General features: G+C 38.1%; 1 protein-coding gene across 12 annotated transcripts in view; it reads left to right on the top strand.

Annotated features, from left to right (window-relative positions):
- Pde1c (phosphodiesterase 1C) overlaps positions 1–22,773 on the top strand; it is a 599,125-nt gene that overhangs the window by 520,298 nt on the left and 56,054 nt on the right. For all 12 annotated transcript variants that reach the window (XM_063240413.1, XM_063240402.1, XM_063240411.1 and 9 more), the window contains 4 exons: positions 4,882–4,963; positions 8,081–8,201; positions 10,061–10,236; positions 18,328–18,552. In XM_063240413.1, coding sequence (XP_063096483.1) covers positions 4,882–4,963; positions 8,081–8,201; positions 10,061–10,236; positions 18,328–18,552 — 604 coding nt within the window. The remainder of the gene's footprint in view (positions 1–4,881; positions 4,964–8,080; positions 8,202–10,060; positions 10,237–18,327; positions 18,553–22,773) is intronic.

Genomic DNA, 22,773 nt, shown 5'->3' with positions numbered 1-22,773 from the left:
AATTCAAGTTACATTTACTGAATCATTTAGTGTCTACGTTTTCTCCTTGTTTAGTTCTCTTACCAGGGCACACAGCCATTCGTAGGTTGCCTCTCTTGTTCCTCTTAGAACCTGTTAGCCGTTAGGTGGCCGGCTTTTCCTTTCCTGACCTCCACGTCCCTCCTGCATTTTCATCAGCGCAGCTGTTCTTTTTGCTGCTTCATGTGAAGTCTTCTTAATGTCACGATACTATCTGTCTTTGCTACAGTTGTCTTGTGCTCTTTTAGCTCTTGGTCTTCTGAGCTTATTTTGGATAATTTAAGGAGTTTCTTTCTGTTCCAAAAAAGAAGTTTGGTCATTACTTAGGGGAACCGTTTTTCTAATATCCTCCCATACACACATACACTCAGCTTTCTATTTCTGAACTGCTCCCTCTCTAATTCATTCCCTCCATTCATCCCTTGTGTCCTCCCTGCGTTTATTTATTCCTTCTTTCCTCCTTTCATTCTGGTGATTGAATCAGAATCTTGCACATGATAAGTAAGTGCTCAGTCACTGAGTCGGGGCTGTTTTCCCCTGAGGTAACTTTGTACATTTTTTGTTTTACTTTTTTTGGCCTGTTTTTGTTTGCTCCTGGTAGCTCTTTCTCTTCTTCCTTTTCCTCCTCCTGCTGTTCTTTTTATTACTTTTCATCTTTTCTTCTCCTTATCATCCTCGTTCTCATTTTCTTTTACTTCCCTTTCTTTTCTTCTTTTTTTTCTTTATGCTATTCCTTTTCCTGTCCTCTCCATGCTTCCTTTTCATTTTATTATCTTTAACCCACCTTTTGAATGAAATATATTCTTTTGAATCAGTTATTTACAGAAGATTTGTACCAGGGAGACACAAGGGCAGGAGTATTTTACTCTAGGTAGAATTATCTCTAGTGTGTTATGTGTCTACTCAGAAGTGATTGTGCATATGTATGTGTGTTAGCCCTTATTTTTTCCAAAATAACAGTAGACAGTAGTTTCATAGTTGGTCATAATTCCTTTTTTTTAATAAAGGATCAAACTCCTGACCTTAAGCTTGCCAGGCAGGCACCGTGCCACTGAGTTACATCCCTGGCCCCAGTTGGTCATAATTCAATCTCTGTCCTGCACCAGCCTCTTAGCGTCTTTCCCTGTCCTTCTTTGATACTCACTGCATTTGGCAGCCCTTCCACATATAGTTCTCATTTAGATCACAGGTTTTTTCCTTGTGTTTATGTTTGCATGTCTGCTTCTTATTCTCCTTATTTTTGAGGTCACGACTTCTGAGAAGTAGGTCTGAAACCTACTGTACTATATTGTATTAAATTCTCCAAGTTTTTCTCATAACTCATATTTCTGATTTCTTCCACAGGGAAAAGAGTATGTATACTGGTGCCTTTTGCTCTGCTTAATTCTTTTGTTGGCTCCTAACGTTACTTTTCCTTCATTTCACGGAGGGACTCACTTGAAATATTACTTGCTTGCTTTTTGATGATTTCACATTGATACATGCCATTTTCCCTGTGAAGTTCTAGTTCAAGAGGGACTTCTTTTGAAATGTTTCTTGCTTACGTATAACTGCAGTAACAAACAAACTTCAAAATGTATAACAGGACATGTGAATGGAGGTTTACCACACTTACGTATACTACAGAACAAATGTCTCTTGACTGGTGGCAGATTTTTGGTAAGCAGACGATTGCCTGTAAGGCTTCCAAAACTGCTTGTCTACATGAAACCAGCAGAGGGAGGAAGAGCACGGAGAAGTAAAAAGTACAGGAGATTTGATGCATGCAACTTGGCGCAACACCACCTCCTTCTCTTGCTGTGTTATTATCTAGCCCTAATGTGAAGGCAGTGTAGGCAGTGTAGACCTTCTGTGTGAACCAGAGGTGAGGGAAAAGGTTGGGAGTTCAGTGCTCTCTAACTTGCTTATCATAAATGCCAGAATCACCAAAAGAACTTAAGTGTTTCTAAACAAATTAGCTTTTCATTGGCTCAACAAACACTCGTTGCCCTCTTTCTTCATAGCTACCATATGACTTAGTTTGTTGGAGCTATCCTAACACCCACTGCAGGAATCAGAGTTATTTTTGTGAACTGTCCTGCATGGAAAAAAAAATGATTTAGTTTAAAAAATCCTTTGTAACAATCAAAACTTCTTGAAAATGTTGATCTCTTCAATAAGGAGAAATGTGTCTGAATAATTCCAAAAGGACCAGTAGCTGTGAAGCCTTAGGATATTGTGTGATCTGCCAATTTAGATTCACCAGCAGATGTCCATTCCTCCAAATAACTTACAGTACATTTTTTCAACTCATAAATGTATCTGTATTCCAAAAGGCATTCAGTTATTGCCATTTTAAAATGGAGTTTTAATGGTTGACTCAGATCAATTAAATAGGGAAGGTGTGCTTGGTATCATAACTTTGGGCATATGCAAATTCTAGGATTTTGAAGTTAAATTTAATACTGTACAAATTTTCAGTGATGAAATCCAAAATAATGCTCATGCCTTAACAGTCAATAAATGAATGTTTACCAACTCACTTTCTCATCCTGCCCCATTAAAATGTACCAACAAAGCAACTTGTATCCCTGTCACATAGAAGATAAAAAAGACTTTCATTGTTATATTGCTGATCTATCCCATGAAATGATCACGATACTAGAATTGGTGTCAAAAATGTTCTGCCTTGTCTTCCTACTGCCCAGTTGGAAATGGTGCAAAAGGAAATCATTTTTCTCCTGCTGCTTAGGAAGTAGAGTGGTTCTCAGCAGCACATACTTGGGGAACAGAAGAAACCCTATGTCCCATGGTGTGGGTATCTATGCAGGAAAAGATGTGAAAAGAACAGAGCCACTGCAGGACTGTTCCTGAGGAGTTAGAATGTCCCCATCTCTCTCCAGACTCACTGTTCAGTTTCCTCCGATGTCCCTCCCTTTCCATCCTTCCAGTGGACTTTGAGTCTATATGTGTAAGCCTGCATCCTTCACTCTTGGTAACAATCTTTAAAAAGAAACAACTTTCCATTTTTTCACTAGGTCTGATGGCAGCTTGTTATAATCTTTTATTTACCACTAATGTACTGGCAATATTTATTGTAATTAAAATGTATTAAGTAGAACAAAATCACTAAATATTTTTCAAATCTGACCTTAAATATCATAGTTGCCTATTTGGAAACAGTGATAGTTCTTTTAATAGTTCTTTCTTCAAAATTTACTTATGCAAACCATTCTTATTTCATCCTAATGACAGTCATATTTTGTAGGAATTATTATTTCATATTTAAGAGATGATAAAACATAGATGTAGGAAGGGACAATGACCTTTCGGGGATCCCACATCAGTCAGGAGAAATGCAGGACCCCAGCACAGGCCTTAGCTATTGTGCTAAGCAGGTTCTTCTTGGTGAAATGAAAGCACAACTTCACTCCTAGTGACAGTCACATGTCTTGCCCTCCTGCCCAAATGTGGCTGAAGTACTGAGCTTCAGGTTTGTTTTTGTAAAAATCATGTCCATCAACCAAGTGTGGTTACGCACCTCTAATTCCAGAACTCCAGGAGGCTGGGCAGGTGGATCACAAGCTTAAGTCTCATCTGGGTAACTTAGTGTGAGATCTTATGTCAAAATAATGTTAAATGAAATAAGTCTCATATAAGCTTAAATATTGCATGATATCTTTTATATGAGAAACTCACAATATAAATAAAGAACACCATAAAAGATAATAGTTTTGAAATAGGGAAATAGATCTTTTGCAAATGGGAAGGGGACCAAGATATGGAGAGACAGGTGAGAGAGGAGAGGAAAAAAAGAATGTAAAAAGAATTAAAATATATTATGTACCTGTATCAGTTCCCAACAAGGAATGTAAACTGTATGCTCCGTAAACATGTCCTCATAAAAAAAAAATTAAAATAATAAAAAAATAAAAGAAAAGAAGCTAGAAGTATAGTCCTTGGCACTTTTCGATAGTCCAAAATATAAATAAATAAATAACTTAGGTGATTAATATCTCCATCAACAGACTTTGCTATTACTTATCTGTTGTATTTATTACATTAATGCTTTTGATGAGACTGAGAAAATATTGGTCAGAATATATTTTTTATTTATTGCTGCCTAACTTCTTTTTAAATTTTTAAACTGGAGATTGAACTCAAGTCTTTACCCTGAGCCACACCCCCAGGCCTATTTTCATTTTCTATTTTAAGACAGCTTCTCACCAAGGTTGTCGGTTTCCCAGGCTAGGCTGTGGCCTTTCTTCCTCTGTCTCTCAGAGTGCTAGGATTACAGACATGCATCACCATGCCCAACTCTTCTAGTTTTTCCTAGTCCACTTTTCACTGCAGTCTTGAGTCCTGGTATAACACGGAAGTACTTATTCCAGTTTCATGTGGCTTCAGGGAGATTTAGAACACAAAGCCAAATCAGTCCAGTGCACTTTGAATTTTAGATTTGGATACTTCCCACAGTTGGGAAGGGTTTGACGGCCATACAAAGGTCACAGGTAGACAGGAAAACTTGAGAATTCGCAGCAATTCTGGTTACAGTGTTGGTGCAGATCATAGCACACGTGGTTTGCTGCCTCCTCTTTTCCACAGGGACTCTATTCCTTCCCAGTGAAGCTTTGTCCACAGCAGCATGAGCTTTTGCAGTTGGATGGAGTGATTGTACCCCTGAGGGCTTGGCCTCCTGAAATCTTTTATACAAAGGAGCAGGCCCCATAAGGACAGTTTGTATAATGTAATTGTAATAATTAAAATAAAGACCAATGGCATAAGTGGCAGCTGAGATTGCTAAATAAAATCTGGGTGGCTCAGCCTGCTGGGTTATTTTTAATTATTTTTTTTTTAATTTACTGTGACTTTCTGTTTTTCTAGGGTGACAGAGAAGCAGAATTGGGGCTACCTTTTTCTCCTCTGTGTGACAGAAAGTCCACCATGGTTGCTCAGTCTCAAGTAGGTATGTGTTTGCCGTCCACTCAGTGCAAAGAAACACCAGATGAGAAGTTGTAAAAGGAAGCTTGGATGCTCCCAGGAATTCTCTGACTGGGGAAAGAATCACAGCTTCATTCTACCAAGCCCTGCTCCTGGTGTTGGCTTCTTAGGACGACTTCGTTCTTGTTCTCAGAATGGAGCTGGCTCCTGGGATATTCTGGTTTTTCTGTCTATACCTCCCAGTAAGAGAGGCTTCAATTTTTTAAGGAGATGACAAGTATCATTGTCAGGAGGCACATTTGGCTTCAGGCTCTTCACCTTGTGTGTAGCACCGAGAGCTGCTGGGGCCCTTCTCACAGTTGTTCTTCTACACCTGTGTTCAGGAAATCCCTTTGCTCTAAGTAAGCCTATTTCCAAGAACGGCTCTTCCTGAGTCCTTAAAATGTTTCCTTCCTGATTTCTTTCCTTTTTTTGTCCTTGTCTCCCACTTTTTAAACACTTTATTTTGATAAGGTTAATTTCTCTACTGGTAATCACCAATTTAACCATTCTGGAAATCCTCAGGTGTGGGGAGAGGGTACCAGTGCCATTCATGTACCTTCAAAGAATGCGAAATCATTCAAAATAAATTTTAAAAGGATTTTTTCATTATTCTCATTCTGTTTAAAGTGCTTATGTGTTTCTTTATATTATATCTCAAGTCATCTTTAAATGTTAGGCACTGGTAAGCATTAAAATAAATGTTACAGACAAAGGCAAATTATAAATGGTACCTGTGTTCAAAGACATTCAACTGGTATGGGAGGTCGGAAGGATGTTATGAAAACAAAACTGTGTCAAAGTAGAACTTGGAATACAGAACAAAATGTGTGCTCCATTCATCCCAGGTTATCCACAAAGACTTATTGAAGGATATTATTTGAATTGCATTCTAGGAAGTAATTACGCACTGCTTTAGGCAAAGTGTTGTGTATTAGAGTTGAATAGGGGCTGAGTAGAAGGGCCTTCTAGACCAGGGATGTAACATATAAAACTTGCCTTGCAGAGCCAGTGAATTTGTACTATCTCCATATGGCAGGAGATACAGGAAGTGGATGCAGGAAAAGACATGTCTGGAGAAAGATCAGGTCCAGATTTCATATCATGCTAAGAATAGCAGATACATATACTTTGCAATAAGAAATGACATGCCTAAGTAATTTTATGGAAAGTTTAAAATGTATAAATTTATATTTTAGCCTGTGGGCTAAATCTGACTCACCACGTGTTCTTATAAACAGTTTTATTATAACACAGCTGGGTCTATTTATTTACTTATTGTCTGTGGCTCCTTTGGCCCTATAGTTAGCAGAGCTGACTGGTTTTGATACAAATGATATGGACTACCAAAACTAAGTAACCATTTGGCCTTTTGCAGTAAATTTTTGTTGACTCTTCCTTATTTTATAAACATTTCTCTGGCAGTAGCCTGAAGGATTATGTGAAGGGTTTTGAGTGAGCCTGGTTTTGAGGAGGTCAGTTGGGTGCTTCCTACAGGACTTCAGGGAAGAGATGGTGAACATCAGAATTAAAGTGGTAGCAGGAACTCTCAGGAAGAGCGATGGGATATCAGGTGTAAGGAATTGGCTGGATGCAAAGCTTAAAGAAAGGCAAGATTCAGAGTAATTAGATCATGATCCCATCCACAAGCACTAGAGGAACAGCTGATGAAGTAGGTTTGGTTTGGACATGTGGAGTTTAGTTTGGGGAAGTGTAAACATGATATCATCAAATATGTTAATTTGAAGGCAAAATTTAACAGCAATTGACAGTACTACAAATTTGGCTATCATCAGTGTTTCCTTACAAGGACATTATTGGTATGTGGTTGGTTCAGTTATTGTTCCATTTATTACTTCTGAGTCTTTGAGCATCCTTCAGTATTTCCCCCACCTCAGGCATTGAAAGTATCAGTGAACGTTCATACATTTCAACATACCTCTTTAGAGAGAGATAGGCAATGTTCTCTTTAGTGTTCAGTTTCCTTTTAACTGTCATGCATAATGAATTGCCACCATTCACATTATCCCTCAGATATTTCTGCTGTGTTGCAAAACAAATGGGAGAGTTTTGAGCTGTTGAGACAATCATTCTACCCCACCTTCACCTACATACCCAGTGCAGTGGCTTGGTAAATGTACAACTCCAGTTTTTACTGCTCTCCGAAGTTCCAGCACTTCTCTTTCAACTCTGATTACCTTCCTTCATCCAGTGTGCCCTGTGCCTCAGTCAGCAGATGGATCCCCATCATCCTACTCCTTTTGGTTCCCTGTGGTCCCTGCTTTACTGTTGGAGTATCTTGGATGGATCTCCACAGAGGTAGTCCCATCCCCTACAATGCAAACGTTTGTACCTTCTTCACTTCCCACTGGCAATGCATCTGGTTCCCACTTTCTTTACCTTCGGTTTGATCTGTTATAGTTGCTTTGGCCATGATTTTCCTGTCCTCAGTCTGTCCTGTTTATTCCCTCTCAACCATCTTTTCCTAGTTCCAAGAGTCCCTAAGCCCCAACCATCTGTCTTACACCTGCTTCAGTCTTTCTCACATCTGCTACCTCACCTATTCCTCCCCTCTGCACCCAGAATTATGGCCACATCTTCCTCTCCAAAACCATTCCTGAAGGTTCAGCTCAAACATCAAAACCTCCATGAAGCTGTTCTGAGGAAGGGAAATGTCTCCTCTCCCTTTGCAGCAGCCTGCATCTAGGCTTTTCCTATGATCCTCCACATGCTCTAAGGAGTCATTCTTGGGCTCATTTAATCTCCTATAAATTCCTCAAGGGCAGGCAGATTTTGTTATTCATCTGAGTCTTCAATACAGTTCCTAGCACAGCGTTTATTCCCTAATGGGTGCTGAATGTGTATTTTTAAGCAGTTAATTGAATCACATATTTAAAAGTCATCAGAAGATTATGTATGGAAAATAGAACTGACTCATGACATTCAAAGAATATATGACATGAGTAAGACCAATTGCTGTTAAATAACTCTGGAACCACTAGGTAGGTGCATTTTTTTAAAAAAAGGAAAGATTGATTCTGGAAAATATGAAACAGCCCCAGGTCCCCTGGAGCTCCTCTAAGGCACTGCTGTTTCTCCACAGGTTTCATTGATTTCATCGTGGAACCCACCTTCACTGTGCTCACAGATATGACTGAAAAGATCGTGAGTCCATTAATCGATGAAACTTCCCAAACTTGTGGAACAGGACAGAGGCGATCTAGGTCAGTAAAGAATATGGAGACTGAGGTCCAGCTGGTATATGAGAATGGAGTTCTCCTGGGGATGGTGGTGGGATTTTATAAGGATGCCTGCCTTATACTTCCTTAGATGAAGTCACTCTCTCTCTCTTCCTCCCTCTCTCCCTCTTTGCTTTTTTCAGAAGAATTGAAATTGTGCTGCAGGTACCTTCCAGGCTGCCCTGTAAGGGGTGGCCAGGTTCCAAATTATGATACCAGGTCTCTGTTACATCCCCTGCTCTCAGCTTTTACTAACAACAGAAATGACTATTATACTTTTACCCTCTAGTCCCATACAGTCCTAAAAGACAGTAACACTGATCAGAAGTGTTTTTTTTTAAAGTCTTTATTCTCATATATTTTGTCACAGTTACAGAAAGTTGATTAATACCCTTTCCTTCTTCCAATCAGTCTTTTTTAAAATGTTTATTCTTTGTATGCTTTAAAATTTTTTGTTAGTACATATTTTCAGCACATAATAATTACATTTGTTGTGGGGAGTTGGTGTGTGTACATAGCACACCTCAACTACTTCTCAACTAAGTTCAGAAAGAGAATGAAATAGAGAAATATAAACCAGAATGTTTCCAGTCACCTTAGTGTTTCAGTCACCATAGTGTTCTCATCTGAGAAAATGTGTATTATAATTCTTACTGCTTTCTAGAAAGTTCAAATGAGTTCTCTCTCTCTCTCTCTCTCTCTCTCTCTCTCTCTCTCTCTCTCTCTGTACACATGTATATGCATGTGCAAGTTCTAGCAGAGGAAGAGCTAGCTACAGTAAAGCTGTCAATTAGTCTTTATTAACAGTACTACTACTGCTACAACTACTAGCATTACCCCCACCACTACTTCTACCATTCCTCCTGCCACCACTGTTACTATGGTTACTGCTATTACTGTAAGTATGATGGTGCCTCTCCTCCTCCATGCCAAATTTGGCTTTATAACAAAGGAGAAAAAAGGTAAAAATGAATTGGAAAAAAGGGGGAAAAAAAAGAACAGAAAAAGATAAACAAGGAGAGGGGAAGCTCAAAGGAAGGTTAAGACAGTGGAATCCCAAGATGCTCAGGATGGATGAACCCCTGTTAAGGTTGCTAACAAAGAGGATAGAAACCCTTCCCCAAGCCTCATAGTCCTTTGGCTCTTTTTAAACACTAGCTGAAAATCTCAGTTTATCTATTCAGACTCTATTGTCATTTAATAGTTTGCATTCATGTCAGTGAACCCCTTAGGCATGAGATACTTTGTTAGAAGGATAGTACCTTCTGAATTTGTACAGTGACCTATTTTAAAGCTTTAAGTACTATTCATTTCTAAGGTCAGTTGTGTGACCAGGTGTAATATCTCTAAGCTTCGGTAGCTCTTCACTTTCTCCAAGCAACATAAGGACACCATCCCTTTTCCTTTACTCAGGGAATCAGACCAAAAAAGAAGAAAGGGGAGAGCTGGAAAGAAAAAGGACCAAAAGCCTGAGGTCAGTGTAGAAGCATGTAGGTGAACTGTGGAACACGTAGAAGTCCAAGTTCAAATTAATTTGTTTCAGTGAATAGAGAAAATTCGTAAGGAAACTTTGATTGTTGGCAAAAAACAAGAGACCAATCTACAAAGAAGAAAGTGAGAAACACTGAAGGTTAGAGAGTGTAGTGCTGATATTCTCCCTGCTGGGAATTTGGAATTTCTCACCTATCATGTGTAGAAAATGATAGTAATTACAAACCTCATGACCCAGAAATTTTGTGACAGTGACTCAGTACTAATCACTCTTCTCTTGGGCTTGCTCTTTGGATGCGTTTTTAAACACTAATGTTCCTTTTTGGTATGACTTTTTTGTATGTATCCTTTAGCTTGAATAACATCAGCTCATCAGATGCAAAGCGATCGGGTGTCAAGAGCTCTGGGTCAGAAGGAAGTGCCCCCATCAATAATTCTGTCATCCCTATTGACTATAAGAGTTTTAAAGCCACTTGGACAGAAGTTGTGCACATCAATCGGGAGAAATGGAGAGCCAAGGTGCCCAAAGGTAATGTGCTTTGGGGAGCAGTCTTCTAGGACACCTGTCCAAACCACCGTAGCAGCCACTCAAAGAGTACGCGTTTGCTTTCCCTGATTTATAGTGGTTATAAATAAAGCACAGTTGTTCAGGCTACTGACATTCGCCAAATATTGTAATCTCTCAACTTTGGACCTTTATTATGTCTGACACTGAATGCATGGGAAAAAGAGGCAGATCTGCAACCCTCGTGGCATCATAGACTTTGTGTAATGTGACTAAACTCATTTTTCCATTATAAAGATTATACAGCTCATAATTATTACTATTTTGGGGTTTCTGGACCATCCGGTCATTCTAATTTCATGTCATGTCATACAACTGTGAGAATTTTATTTCTTCTTTTACCTTAGTAAAGCCCACTAAAAGCCATCTTAGATATTATGCTGGGATACACAAACTTTAATTTTCCTATCTACATTTTTATCTTTGTCATTACAGTTTCCCTTCATTCATTGCTTTGAATATAGAACAACTATTCTGATATGTAACTTACAAGTAAACAGGAATTCCCTGAAGCAAATGATACCAAATTTAAACCAGAAAAGTTGTGGCTCCTGGTTTCATGCACAGAAAAATATAAAATTCCTGGTATCTTTTTGAATCTTAAACTAATTTTTTAACACCTATTACTGAGCACCTATTTATGATCAGCCTGTGCTTTGTGATAAGTATTTTTTTAGAGAGGCTGCTGTATGTACAATGTAACAACACAATCTTGAAATGAGGGTTTTATAGCTTTAAAGCCTGATTCCAAGGAAAGACACAAAAGTGGATATTGTTGCAGGTCAGAAAAGGAACTGATCCCATACGCTTTGCAGTCAGCTTTTGATAATATGGATTATTTGCCTACTGTTTGCTAGGCTCTGTAGCTAGTGCACAGGTACATAGTTAAGTAGCGGACATCTACATCCTCAAAGCTCACACAGTACTATTGCAGAGGAGGAGGAAACACTTCATTACAGTTTCCTACAAAGGAAAAATAGGAGTTTGGTAAAGGCTTTGTACTTGTGAGCAGCCCCCCCCCAACCCTGAGCCTGTAGCCTTCAGAGCTGTCAAGTGGGACTTCATCTCCAAACTCAGCTCCTGCACTTGTGTTCTCCCAGAGTAACAAACATGTAAAAAGAAGGACAGAGGTGGAACAAGGTGACACACCCCTGTAATCTCAGATGATGTGAGTTTGATGCCAGCCTGGACTACGCAGGGAGGTCTTGTGTCAAAACAAAGAGTGGAATGGTGAATGTCTCAATCCATTTTACATTGATAGGACAAAATACTTGATGCTGATTATTATAAAGAGTGGGTAATTATAAAGCATAAAAGTGGATTTTACACAGATTTTCTGGAGGCTTGGAAGTCTAAGAACACATTGCTAGCATCTGTGAGGGTTTTCTTACTGAATGGTGGAAAACATCACAGAAGAGGTAAGCAAGTGTGTTGGCTTCCTAGACAGCCACTAGTGCCGTCAGGGGAAGTTCCACCCTCCACTCATCATATGCATTTGGGTTTAAATTTCTAAACATGAAATGAAGGGGACACATTCCAGTCATAGCAGTGGAAGTGTTCTGACAGTCTTGTTCATCAGGGTTGGCGGGTTTACTTCTACTGTAAGAGGGAGGCAGCTTCACAGTTGAAGATATTAAAAGGAAAACGCCATGATTTACCCACAGAATCCTGTCCAACTGCTGCACATTTTAGCTGAAGCAAAGGTGTACGTTCATGGTGGGTTTTTGTTTTAGGACATAATTGGACCTTTATCATTTTGGTACAGATGTTGCACCCTGAGCTATGAAGACGCAGACACCTCTTCCATATTTTAAGTGTACCCTTTCATAGCCATTCAGATTGTTTAAGCTTTTAAATCCTCCCTGTTGGCAGGCATTGCAAGCAGTGGTGGCAGCTACTATATCATTTCAAAAGAAGCACTCTCTTATAATCAATTACATTCATTACACTTGAAAATCCAATTCCTGACAACACGAAATTTAAAGAGGTACTTCAAGATAATTTGTCTGCAATTATCTGGTGCACTAAAATTATCTCCTGAAACTAATCACCTGGAGAAACATTAGATGACTTGTTTCCTAAGAGAAACTGGTCCTTTGAAAAGGACAGCCAAGGGGCCATAATTTTAAAATGTATTAGGTATGAAGATAGAGATAGTCTTAGGCTATTTTAAAATCATAAAAGGTTGGAGCTTGTAGCCAAGGTGTACAGAATTCCTGGAGTTGGCCCGAAGGAGGTATTAGAAATGGGAACAAGGAAAGAGGAGATGAGCTAAAGTCCAGGTGATGAGATTTTTGTATTTTGTGGAAGAATAGTTTGGTTATCAAGGGGAATTTCAGTTAGTGGTGGAAGGAAGAAATTCTCAATTTGTGAGATGTTCTTTGGCAAACTTATCTAGGTTCATTGTGGCTCTAATTTGGGGATGATATTACAATATTGCTGCAGAGGATAGAAATAATATGAAAAGCACTAAGCACAGAAGCTGCACATGGTCAATGGCTGATAAATAGCAGTCGTAGAGCAAAGTTAAGATTCTGGTTTCTACTCACATGTAGAATAAACCAGACTTGCATGTGCTAACATCTTACTGTCTCCTACTGTAAGAAATTGAAAGAGTAAATAAGATCCAAAAGGTGCAGTAGATACAATGAAAGGGGAAAGAAATCACTCAAATTGTAAGAACACTGGGATCAGGGAAAGGAAAAAGAAAAGGAAGGGGAAAAATAGTGTGTGTGTGTGTGTGTGTGTGTGTACACACACACACACACACATGATAGCTGAGATAATTGTACTACTATTGTTGTATTAATTTATTGAAAGGAACAGTGCTTGTATTGTTTGATCAATTTTTCATGCCTATATCTTGTAGTCTGGGCAACTATTTTGAAGACAATAATATGCAATATAATAACAATTGTTAACTTTCTATTATCTTGTTTGAAAGTTATGTATCTTTTATTATTTTAAAATTTTCTTTAAAATAAAAAAAAAGATTCTGGTGGTAAAAATACGGACTGAAAGCAAACATTTTATAACATATTCTCCTTAGTACTACGGCTGACTGGTTGACCAATGTTAAAGAGAAGTACAGCTTGCATTTATTTTTTTGTGATGGTTAGTTTAATTAGATAATCTCAGGCTGATGTTCTTGTTGTTTTGTTTGTTTTTTTTTTCCACCAGAGAACACTGATTTCAGGAACACCTGCCCGCCACAAGGCATCTAAACGTAATTGTTATTAGAGTGACTGGAGATAGAATTGTGTTTAAAGTCTTTGTTTTATTGGCCAATCTCTTTTACAAAGCTACATAAAATAGAATCTGCAGTTAAGAAAGGTGAAATCAATATTTAATAGCTTTTAGAACATAAATATTCCGAGCAAAAAGTGTATAACAATTTGTAAATGTGATCTTTATTTGTCCATTTCTTTTAGTACTTATTTCTTTTTAATATTTATTTTCTGGCATAAAAATAGTATATATTTATATTATAAATGCTGAAATATGAAATGCATTTATACAAAGAACAAAAATCACTCATAACCTCTTCAGCCATATAGAATTATTGTGAAAATTCTAAACTCATTCTTTTTAATTTTCTCAACTATGCATATAAATAAAAGTTTTCTGTTTGGGGGAAGTTTGGATCATAATGCAATATTGTCTTATTTTCTACTTGTTTTTTCTAATATGAGTGTTTTCTCTCCTGATGCTGAGTATTCTATTACAAATGTGCATTGTTCAACTAATACCATAGTCATTATTGGTCATTAGATTTCCAATCAATTATCACATATAACATTGTTGTGAACATATAAGTCCAAAACCCTTTAAGCTTATTTCAGATTATTTATCTGGAATAAATTCCTAGATGTGGAATTCCTCTGTCAAAAATAGATGAAAATGTCTACAGCTCTTAATAGATATTGCCAAATTTTTCTCTGAGTATTTTTTAAAAACCAATTTTCTCTCCCACCTGCAACTATACTGCCAGTGCCTATTTCTCCTTACGATTTCCCCTTTATATTTTCCCACTGTGAGGCTGACATTCTTATTGTTGATTCATAACAGTTTTTATATATTGAGGATAATTCTTCAGTTTTCAAAATGTCTGACAGTTTATACCCTACCTTTGTTTGTCATAGACCTTTAACTTTGCCTACAGTCTCATTTAATACCTCTTATTTTTGACAGAAATTAACTTGAAAGTTATAAATTTCAATATGGCATAGTATATAGTGATACTATTTTGCTGAGAAATTCATGTTTATTCACTTCCCCCATCAACAGTTTTTATTAAATAATATGCAACTTTTTATCCAGGTGATTGTAAGTATAATGTTATCATATGATTAATTTATCCTTAAATATTCTATGTTAATATTTATATCAAGTTTAATCTCTGAAAACAATTATTTTTATTTAACAATAAGCTTTGCTAGTTTCATTAAACACCATTAACATTTTTCTCGTGTTTGAATTTTAATATTGATTGAAATTTTCTGCTAGCTAGTGTACTCTTAGACCAGAATTTTCCCACAAGTAACTTAAAAGGCATATTCTGAGCTCTTAAATGTGCATGAAAGTGTCTTCCTACTGTTTTCATAATGAATAAAACTAAGAGATCACAGAAGTTTTTTGTTTCTTTTCTTCCATCAATCTTTCATCTTTTTGTGTCTTTTTCTTCTTTGTAGATAGTTTAAGTAGGCATTTCAAAAAATTGTATCAAGGGATAACAGTCCAATAGAATTTTAAACTAAATAGCTTACAGTATCATTATTAAGAAGGCAAACTAAATGAAGAAATCAAGAATATTTTCTTGAAGTTGCACAGGCATTCAGTGGAACCCAGCTGTCCAGAGGTATTAAATTTACAGATTGGGAGGGCTCTGTTCACCCTAACTCTTTCACTGTTTACTACTGACCATTTCCATATTGATTCATATCAGTAGTGATCATTTAATCTGAGCAGGAAAAGGGAACACATATGCATTCTACAAATCTAAGTTGCCAAAAGGGAGTGCAAGGATGCTAACTCTTAAAGCTGCAATAAAAATTTCCAGCCATTATTGGGACTTGGTGGGGTGCCCACGCTAGAAGTGCTTCCATATAGTTTTTCTCAATGTAGGAAAACTTTACTTATATTAATAATTTTATCTCAAAAATATAAGGAAATATGGAGTGGAAAAACACCCTACCTCCTATCGATGTATTTTCTTTTACCTCATCTGCATGGGTGCTTGTTTTGTTCTTCTCACTTTGAGTAATATTTCTTGGAGTACTATATGTATGATTGCCCTTCTTGCAGTTATATCAGGCTTGAATCAGTGGTAGAAGTCAAGTAGAGAAGCTGAAGAGCACAGCAGAGCCAGCTCCCGGAAGGTGACTGTTGCAGGGAGAGGAATCTCACATCTCACGGTGGGGCAGGCTCACGTCTGATCTGATCGTGATGTCATCAGAGCTACCATTTGGTAGTTCTAATTTAAATGTTAATTGCCTCCTGTCAGGTGCACTTAAGCAAAACCAGATTTATTTCCAAATGTACATTTTTATAGTTTTTTTAATTCATTTATTTTGTTAGATTTCCCATGGAAAATCGGTCTGACTCCATTGTCAAATGCATTTTTCTTGCTCAGATGCTATTTTATGGTCTTTTGTAACAAACAAGAATTTAACACCTTCAGTTTTTCTCAAAATTATTTTCCACTTGGGAATATTTTGAATACTGAATGTTTGTCATTATTCACTAGAGATCCTGTGACATGGACTGCAAAATATTTTATTGATACTGAGTATGGATGAATTATCTTCCTCCTTGCCTCAGTTTCCCTGTGTACTAAACATAATCATCATTTTACTCATTTACAACAGTAGTGAAGGAGGTGAACATTTGTCAGAGAGGCTCTTTCAGAATAGAATCTGAAAGTTGGTATATTTCCTGTATTTTAGTATGCCAGTCAATATTGCTTAAAGTGGAATATGTAAAATACAGTTGAATTTTCCTGGTTAGTGTAAATCACATCATTAGACTACATCTCACTGACAGAAAATACTTTATGAATGTATGTCAGATATCAGGTGCTGGGGTATATTTGTCCTTGGAACACGGCGAAGAAGGATGAGAAGAAATTTGGATAAATATCACAGTGGTCTTCTATGGCCAATGTGCTCCAGTGAGAATTTGTCTCTTTTCTTCTGCAAGAGAATTCTTTCACTTTTCAGTTGTAATTTTCTGCAGAAATCAAAAGATACTTATGCTGTATGATACCTAATTGTATTATTTATAAATAAATCTGATGAATCAGTAAGATAAATAAAAATGTCATATTAAGAAGGAAATTTGAGATAATCTAATATATCAGTAGAAGTAAAATAGAGTGAAATATCATGGAAATTCACAACATACATGTCATAAAGCCTCATAAACTCAAGAACCTGAGCCAGATTAGGGCTTTGCATGCTAAAACAGCTGAAGCAAAAGGAAACATGATCAGATGCATAACCACTCTGATGTTCATGCAAACATACTGTCTGGGAAAGGCAGCTTTTTTGAAGAACAAAGCTATCACAGGGAAATAAAATGAATTTGGATAATGAAGTGGAGGCAGTTTTTAAGCCTGTTGAGAAAAATGAAGTCTTGCCATCACAGTAAAGGCTGATGGCACAGTCTGGGAGGTCTTTTGAGTGAACTGAATGCTACGTGCAGTGAGTCTCTAGGCCATACAGTTTATGAGTCTCTGCTTAGGGCCTTTTGTGTATGTTTTTCTACTCTACCCAGCTCCATCAGATGTTACTGCAGCATGATCTGAGACTTATCTTACTTTATCTTACTTTACCATTTGAGCACAGAATCATATTACTAACTCCTTCCTTGCCAAATCTGCATCAGCCATAGTGGCAACTTAATGTCATTTGAACATACCAAGTGCATTTGTGCTTCACAGTCTTCACATTTCCTTGTTCTTCTGCCTGAAAGGTTATTTCTCCACAATAGTGCAGTCAGCTTTTCATCATTCTGGACTTAGTCAACTGTCACCATCTCAAGAAAGCCCCCTCCTTTTGCCACCTTTCTCCCCAATTCTGATCATATTCCATCTTATTAGTCTGTTTTAATCTTTGTCAAAGCAGTTCTCACCATTTAAAGCTATCTTAGTCATTTCCTTACTCAGTTAGGGCCTTCTACATGACTGTCTTGTCTGCTGTTATTTTTCTACAGTGCATCACATTATAATTACTCAAAAAATTTACAAAGAATGAATCAACTAATCTTTCCATACATTTTTGACCTATGAAACTACAATACACTTATACATTAAGCACAGAGCCAAGCCCTTCTCTCATCAGCTGAATTGGAAATAATGCTGATGCCTTCTCATTAAAGGAAAGGACAGGGATCACATAGCTGCCAAATGAGAAGACCAGTGAAGATTCTATTTGTTTGTTGGCTGATAAGGCTTGATTATCCTGGTTCTACTTTCCAATCCCTGGTAGCCCAAGTGTGTATTATCCTAGTGATAATTTTCTTGACTTATTGTTTTGTAACCAAGTCTTTATGTTTAAACTCTAGGTCCTAAGCAATCCTACAAAAAGAAATGCCAATTTTTACTGTGGCTGAGAAACTTTTATGTCTCTGAATCTCAACTTCCACATGTATAAAATAGGGTCACCATAATAGTAGCTACAAAGGGTGGCTGTAAAGATTAAAAGAAATAACTCTCAAAAATACTAGCATAGAGGAAAAAATTGAAGTTATTATTACAGTTCCTTCTACAATGCCGGCTCAATCATTATCATATTTTTCTCCTTGCCTCTTACTCTAACTCATTCGTTGCAGAAATGACATTTTTATGAACCAGTTTTGTGACGCATGGTGATCTGACTTGAATTAATGAAAAAATACTCAAAACTCTCAGTGAACGTCTTAGATGATAGTAGTATATTAATTCTTAGTGCAAATCTTTGTTGTTGTCATTGTTGTTCTCCCCAAAGAGGCAGTTCTCATAAATGGTGTGGCCTCTCTTTCTCTTTTCTCTGCCTCCCTAACTTGCTATGGATGCAGAAGAGAAGGCCAAGAAAGAAGCAGAGGAAAAGGCTCGCCTGGCGGCAGAAGAAAAGCAGAAGGAGATGGAAGCCAAAAGCCAGGCTGAAGAAACTAGCAAAGCTGAGAAAAAGACGTCTGGAGAAAGTAAGAATCAAGTCAGTGGAACCCGCACAAACAAAAGTGACAACTCTCGTGGGAAGAACCCCAAAGTTGAGAAATCACCAGGAGAAAAGCAACAGAATGGTGAGTAGCATTTTGCTGGCTGGTTCAAAACTTTTGGGGTGTTAATGATGTGATGAGTGGAAACTGGCAAACACCTTCCACATGCCAGCCACCCGCAGGACCAGATGTCCCAGAGCATCCAGTTCTTGCTGTTCCTGTTACTGGCAGGGATGCCATAATATCCCATCAGAAACAGCTGCCGGTCACTCGAGCTTTTCCTTTGGGGGTAGGGGAGTTCACACCTACTTTTTCCTAGCTGCCCTGGATATTCCAGCCAGTGACTGCTTGCCCATCAGGTACAAATTACTATTTAAAGCATTAGCACTCTCTGAGAGCTCACTGCCAGAGTGGGTGGATGGAAAGCCAGTTTCCCAAGTGCACCACTATTTTAGCAGGGCAGCCCCAGGTCTGCCTGTAGCCCCTTCTGGCAGTCTGCATCCTTTATCTCTCTGTGCCCAAGTGCACACCTCAGGGTGATCAGCCTGAAACTGGGGCTTTCCTGGGAGTCAAGGGTTTTGCTGTTGAAACTAAAAGTTATAGGCATACTTAAATAAGCTGACCACTGTAATATGCAGAGAGATAATAGATCTTTCAAAATATTTAATGAAAAATATTTATTAACATTGTTCTCTCGAGTACTATGTTAAGCACAAGGGATTTAGAAATAAAAAGGCCTCGGGCAGCCCATGATATCATAGGATTTATTATGAAATGTGGGCACATAACAGTAGTATTGTTACAAATAAAATATCCAAAATTCATGCGTACAGAAAGAGACTGAGCTTTGCCAGTATGAGGGTTTGTAAGATGAGCTAAATTTCAGAGAACGCTTCCAGAGGAGGTAAGATGTGAGCTGGGTCTTAAATGCTCAAGTTTGCTGGCCAGGTGGGAGAAGAGCATCTTAGCCAGAGAGAATAAGGTGAACACAAGAGTATGGAATTGCTTCCCAGTTTTAGAGATGGGAAAGAAGTGGAGAGTCTCCACAGCTTGCAAGTGCCAGGTTGGGGCCGCATAGCAGGGTAGCTTTGCAAATTTAAATCACAGCTGTGCCTCCCCTTAGTGGCTTTGGCCAGGTTAACTGAAGTTCTGCTGTTTTCATAAAACACACAATAGCTACTCACAGTACTGGCTTCTTCTAAGCTTTCAATAATAATCACTGTAACAAAACAACAAAGACAGTAAAAACAAATAGTATTTATTACTACCTGCCAGATACTGTTTTAATCTGTCTTCTCCTACTCAATTCTTTTACTTGCCTGGTAGGGCCAGATGATGACCTCTAGCTCATAGAGGATCTGGTCAATGAGTAATAAGTACAAAGTTCTTAACCCAACATTGTCTGAATAATTTCATGATTAACATGTATGCAATGTACAATCAGAAAGTAATATTTGAATATGTACAATAGAGTTGATAGTTCACATTGCATTCTAAGAACTTTGCATAAATCCCTAAGTTAGCCCTTATGATTACTCTAACAGGGAGAGATGGCAGTTGCCCCAGTTAGTCCAGCCTCACAAAAGCCTGGTTCTGGAATCTTCTCTTAGCTAATTTGCTTGGTATTCAGATGTGTCAAGATCAGAATGTTAAATGAAATAAATCTGACCTACCGTCTTCAACTATCATACACCTTCTTTTATGTGAGAAATCCAAAGTGCAAATAATTTAAAGAGCAAAATAACAGACAGATAATAGGAAAGAATACAGATCTTTGGCAAATAGGAAGAGAATCTAGACATGCAGTGATGGTGAGGAATGGAGGAAGGTGAAAGAAAAAGAATTTAGAGGTATTATGTACATGTACCAACTCCCCACCATGATTGTGACCTTTAACTAGTACAAAAAAAAAAAAAAACTTTAAAAAAGTGTCATAGCCTAGAAAAACTATTCAACTTAATCACAGTTTATGGTCCCCTCTTGACTAGTTAGAGGGTCCCTCAACTGTCCCTCTCTTTCCCCTCTTGAACTATAAACCAACTGAGATGTAGATGATGCCCAAACTGGAAAGCCAGTGGCCAATGTACCAGCTTCACTGTGCACAGAGTAGACTTGGGATGTGGACAGTTTTCCGGAGCATGTAGATTCTTGGCTAAGCTGAGCACAGTCAGGCAGGCGCAAGACTTGAGGAAGCATATCTCAAAGGTGAGTGAGAAATAGGTGGCTGAGTTGAGCTTTGCATGCTCAGCTTCTGCTCCTAGATAATTCAGTCTTTTCAAAGAAGAGGCACAGAAGGAGAAAGGCAGAATGTTTCTCTCTCTCTCATCTCTCTCTCTCTCTCTCTCTCTCTCTCTCTCTCTCTCTCTCTGTCTGTCTCTGTCTCTGTCTCTTTCTCTCTTCCCTAGCATAATGGGCTAAAAATCTCCTTCCTTTAATAAAAGCAATAATTGTGATAACACTACTGTTTATTTCATGCTTAATGATTATTATATTTGACATTTTTACCTCATATTGAAGTCATTTAAAATTCTAACAACTATACCAGCTAGAAACACATATTCCCATCTTGTAGAGAGAAACATGGAAACCTAGAGAGGGTGAATCACTTGCTTAAGGTCGACCAACAATTAAACAAGGATCCCAGGTCAAACTCAGTTTTGAGTCCCTATCTTACAGTCAGTTACCAGCATATCCTTAATATTTGCCATGTTGGTTGCCTTTGTGGGATGGGTACTGGAGAAATAGAAGACTTAACTGTTGCCCAAAAGAAGTTGGTAGTCTGCCTGTCCCACTGGCTGTCACACTCTTTCTATAATGGGCCAGATTATAAAGATTTTAGGCTTTATATACTGGATGATGTGTCATGGCCACTTAAAGCTGCCATTAGGGTAAAAGAAACTAAAGATAATATAGCATGAAGTGAATGAGGCTGTATTCCAGTAAAACTTTACTTAGGGATATTAAAATTCAAATTCACCTAGTGTTCATGTCATAAAATATTCATCTCTTCTCTGCAATTTCGTTAATGTGTAAAGCCATTCTTAGTGTTTGGGTCATACATAACCAGGGAGTGGGATAAGCCGTGGCATCAGTGAGAGAAACCAAAGAGTATAAATAAGTCAGTCGCAAGGAAGGTCATAAATCCTACAGACCCTCAGAAAGGGTGGAAAGGAGAGTCTTTTGGTTGGATGATGGTTATGGGGAGAGCCATGTAGACCAAACAGGAATCCAAGTCTACAAGTAGACTGACTTGATTTCAAAGCTGTTTATTTCCCCCAAGAAAGCAATGGTCTACCCTTTCCCTTAAAAATTAAGTATTTAATGAGAGGTGGGAAAAGAAATCAATTTAGAGCAATAATAAGGGAGGCTAATGGTGGTTAAGGACTTTGCTACAGCAGCCTAATTAAAATGATTTATAACTTCCCAGAAAGGCTCTTTGGTTTTCCCCTATTTATTGAGTAGCAACTCATATCAGCTATTACTCCAAGTACATGGGAAATTACCTAATGCGTTCTGTTCAGGAAGCGTCATCAAACAAACATGTGTCACTTTCCCAGAACCCTTCTTCATGGTCTGCCAAAGACATGTTAGGCCTGAAGGGCATTGGTACAGAGTTCTAGAGGTTTGGTCCACTCTTAGCAATTGCAGGATCCTCTAAACTTTTGTCTTCCAGTAAGGAAGAACTTGCTCCATCAGCCTCTCCAGTCCTGGCTAAGAAGACAGGCTGCAGGGTCTCCTGGCCAGCATCCAGCACATCTAACTATTGAAATGATGATTTCTCAAAGAGATTGTTGTGCTGTGCATAACTTGTAGGGAAAGCTCCAGGCCAGAATTACCCAGAAGGCAGAAAATAGCATTAGGTATGTGAACCTTCCTGTAGGGAAGAATCACTTCCCTTCCTGTAGGGAAGGATCATTTTCCTGCAGGAAATTAATTTGACGACAAGACTTGAGATCCTTGAGTTCTTATATAGCTTCTCTATACAGGAAAAAGCCAATATTTGGACAGTTTCATGTAACTTCCAGAGAACCCTTTTCTTTTGGCAACTAGTAGTGGGAAAGGGAGATGATCATGTCTTGCACTGAAGTCCAACTTGTTTTGATCCTGGCCAAGGTAGATACCCCTTCTCTATGCTTCCAGCTAGTTCATCCTATTTTACGATTAAGAAAGAAAGGAAACCTAGGCAATTTATTGACTTTTAATTTAACTTAAAATTTGTATATGGTTTGTGGAATGTGTCACAATCAACCATGGTCTTGAATTAGCCTTAGATAAACTTTTTTATAGATCTATAGATGAAAGTAA

The sequence above is a fragment of the Cavia porcellus genome, unplaced genomic scaffold (assembly GCF_034190915.1).
Source record: "Cavia porcellus strain 051 isolate PalLab524CR breed Dunkin Hartley unplaced genomic scaffold, mCavPor4.1 scaffold_2, whole genome shotgun sequence".
NCBI classification, from domain to species: Eukaryota; Metazoa; Chordata; class Mammalia; order Rodentia; family Caviidae; genus Cavia; species Cavia porcellus.
The sequence above is the reverse complement of the archived record's forward strand: the minus strand, read 5'-3'. Positions and strand labels throughout refer to the sequence as shown.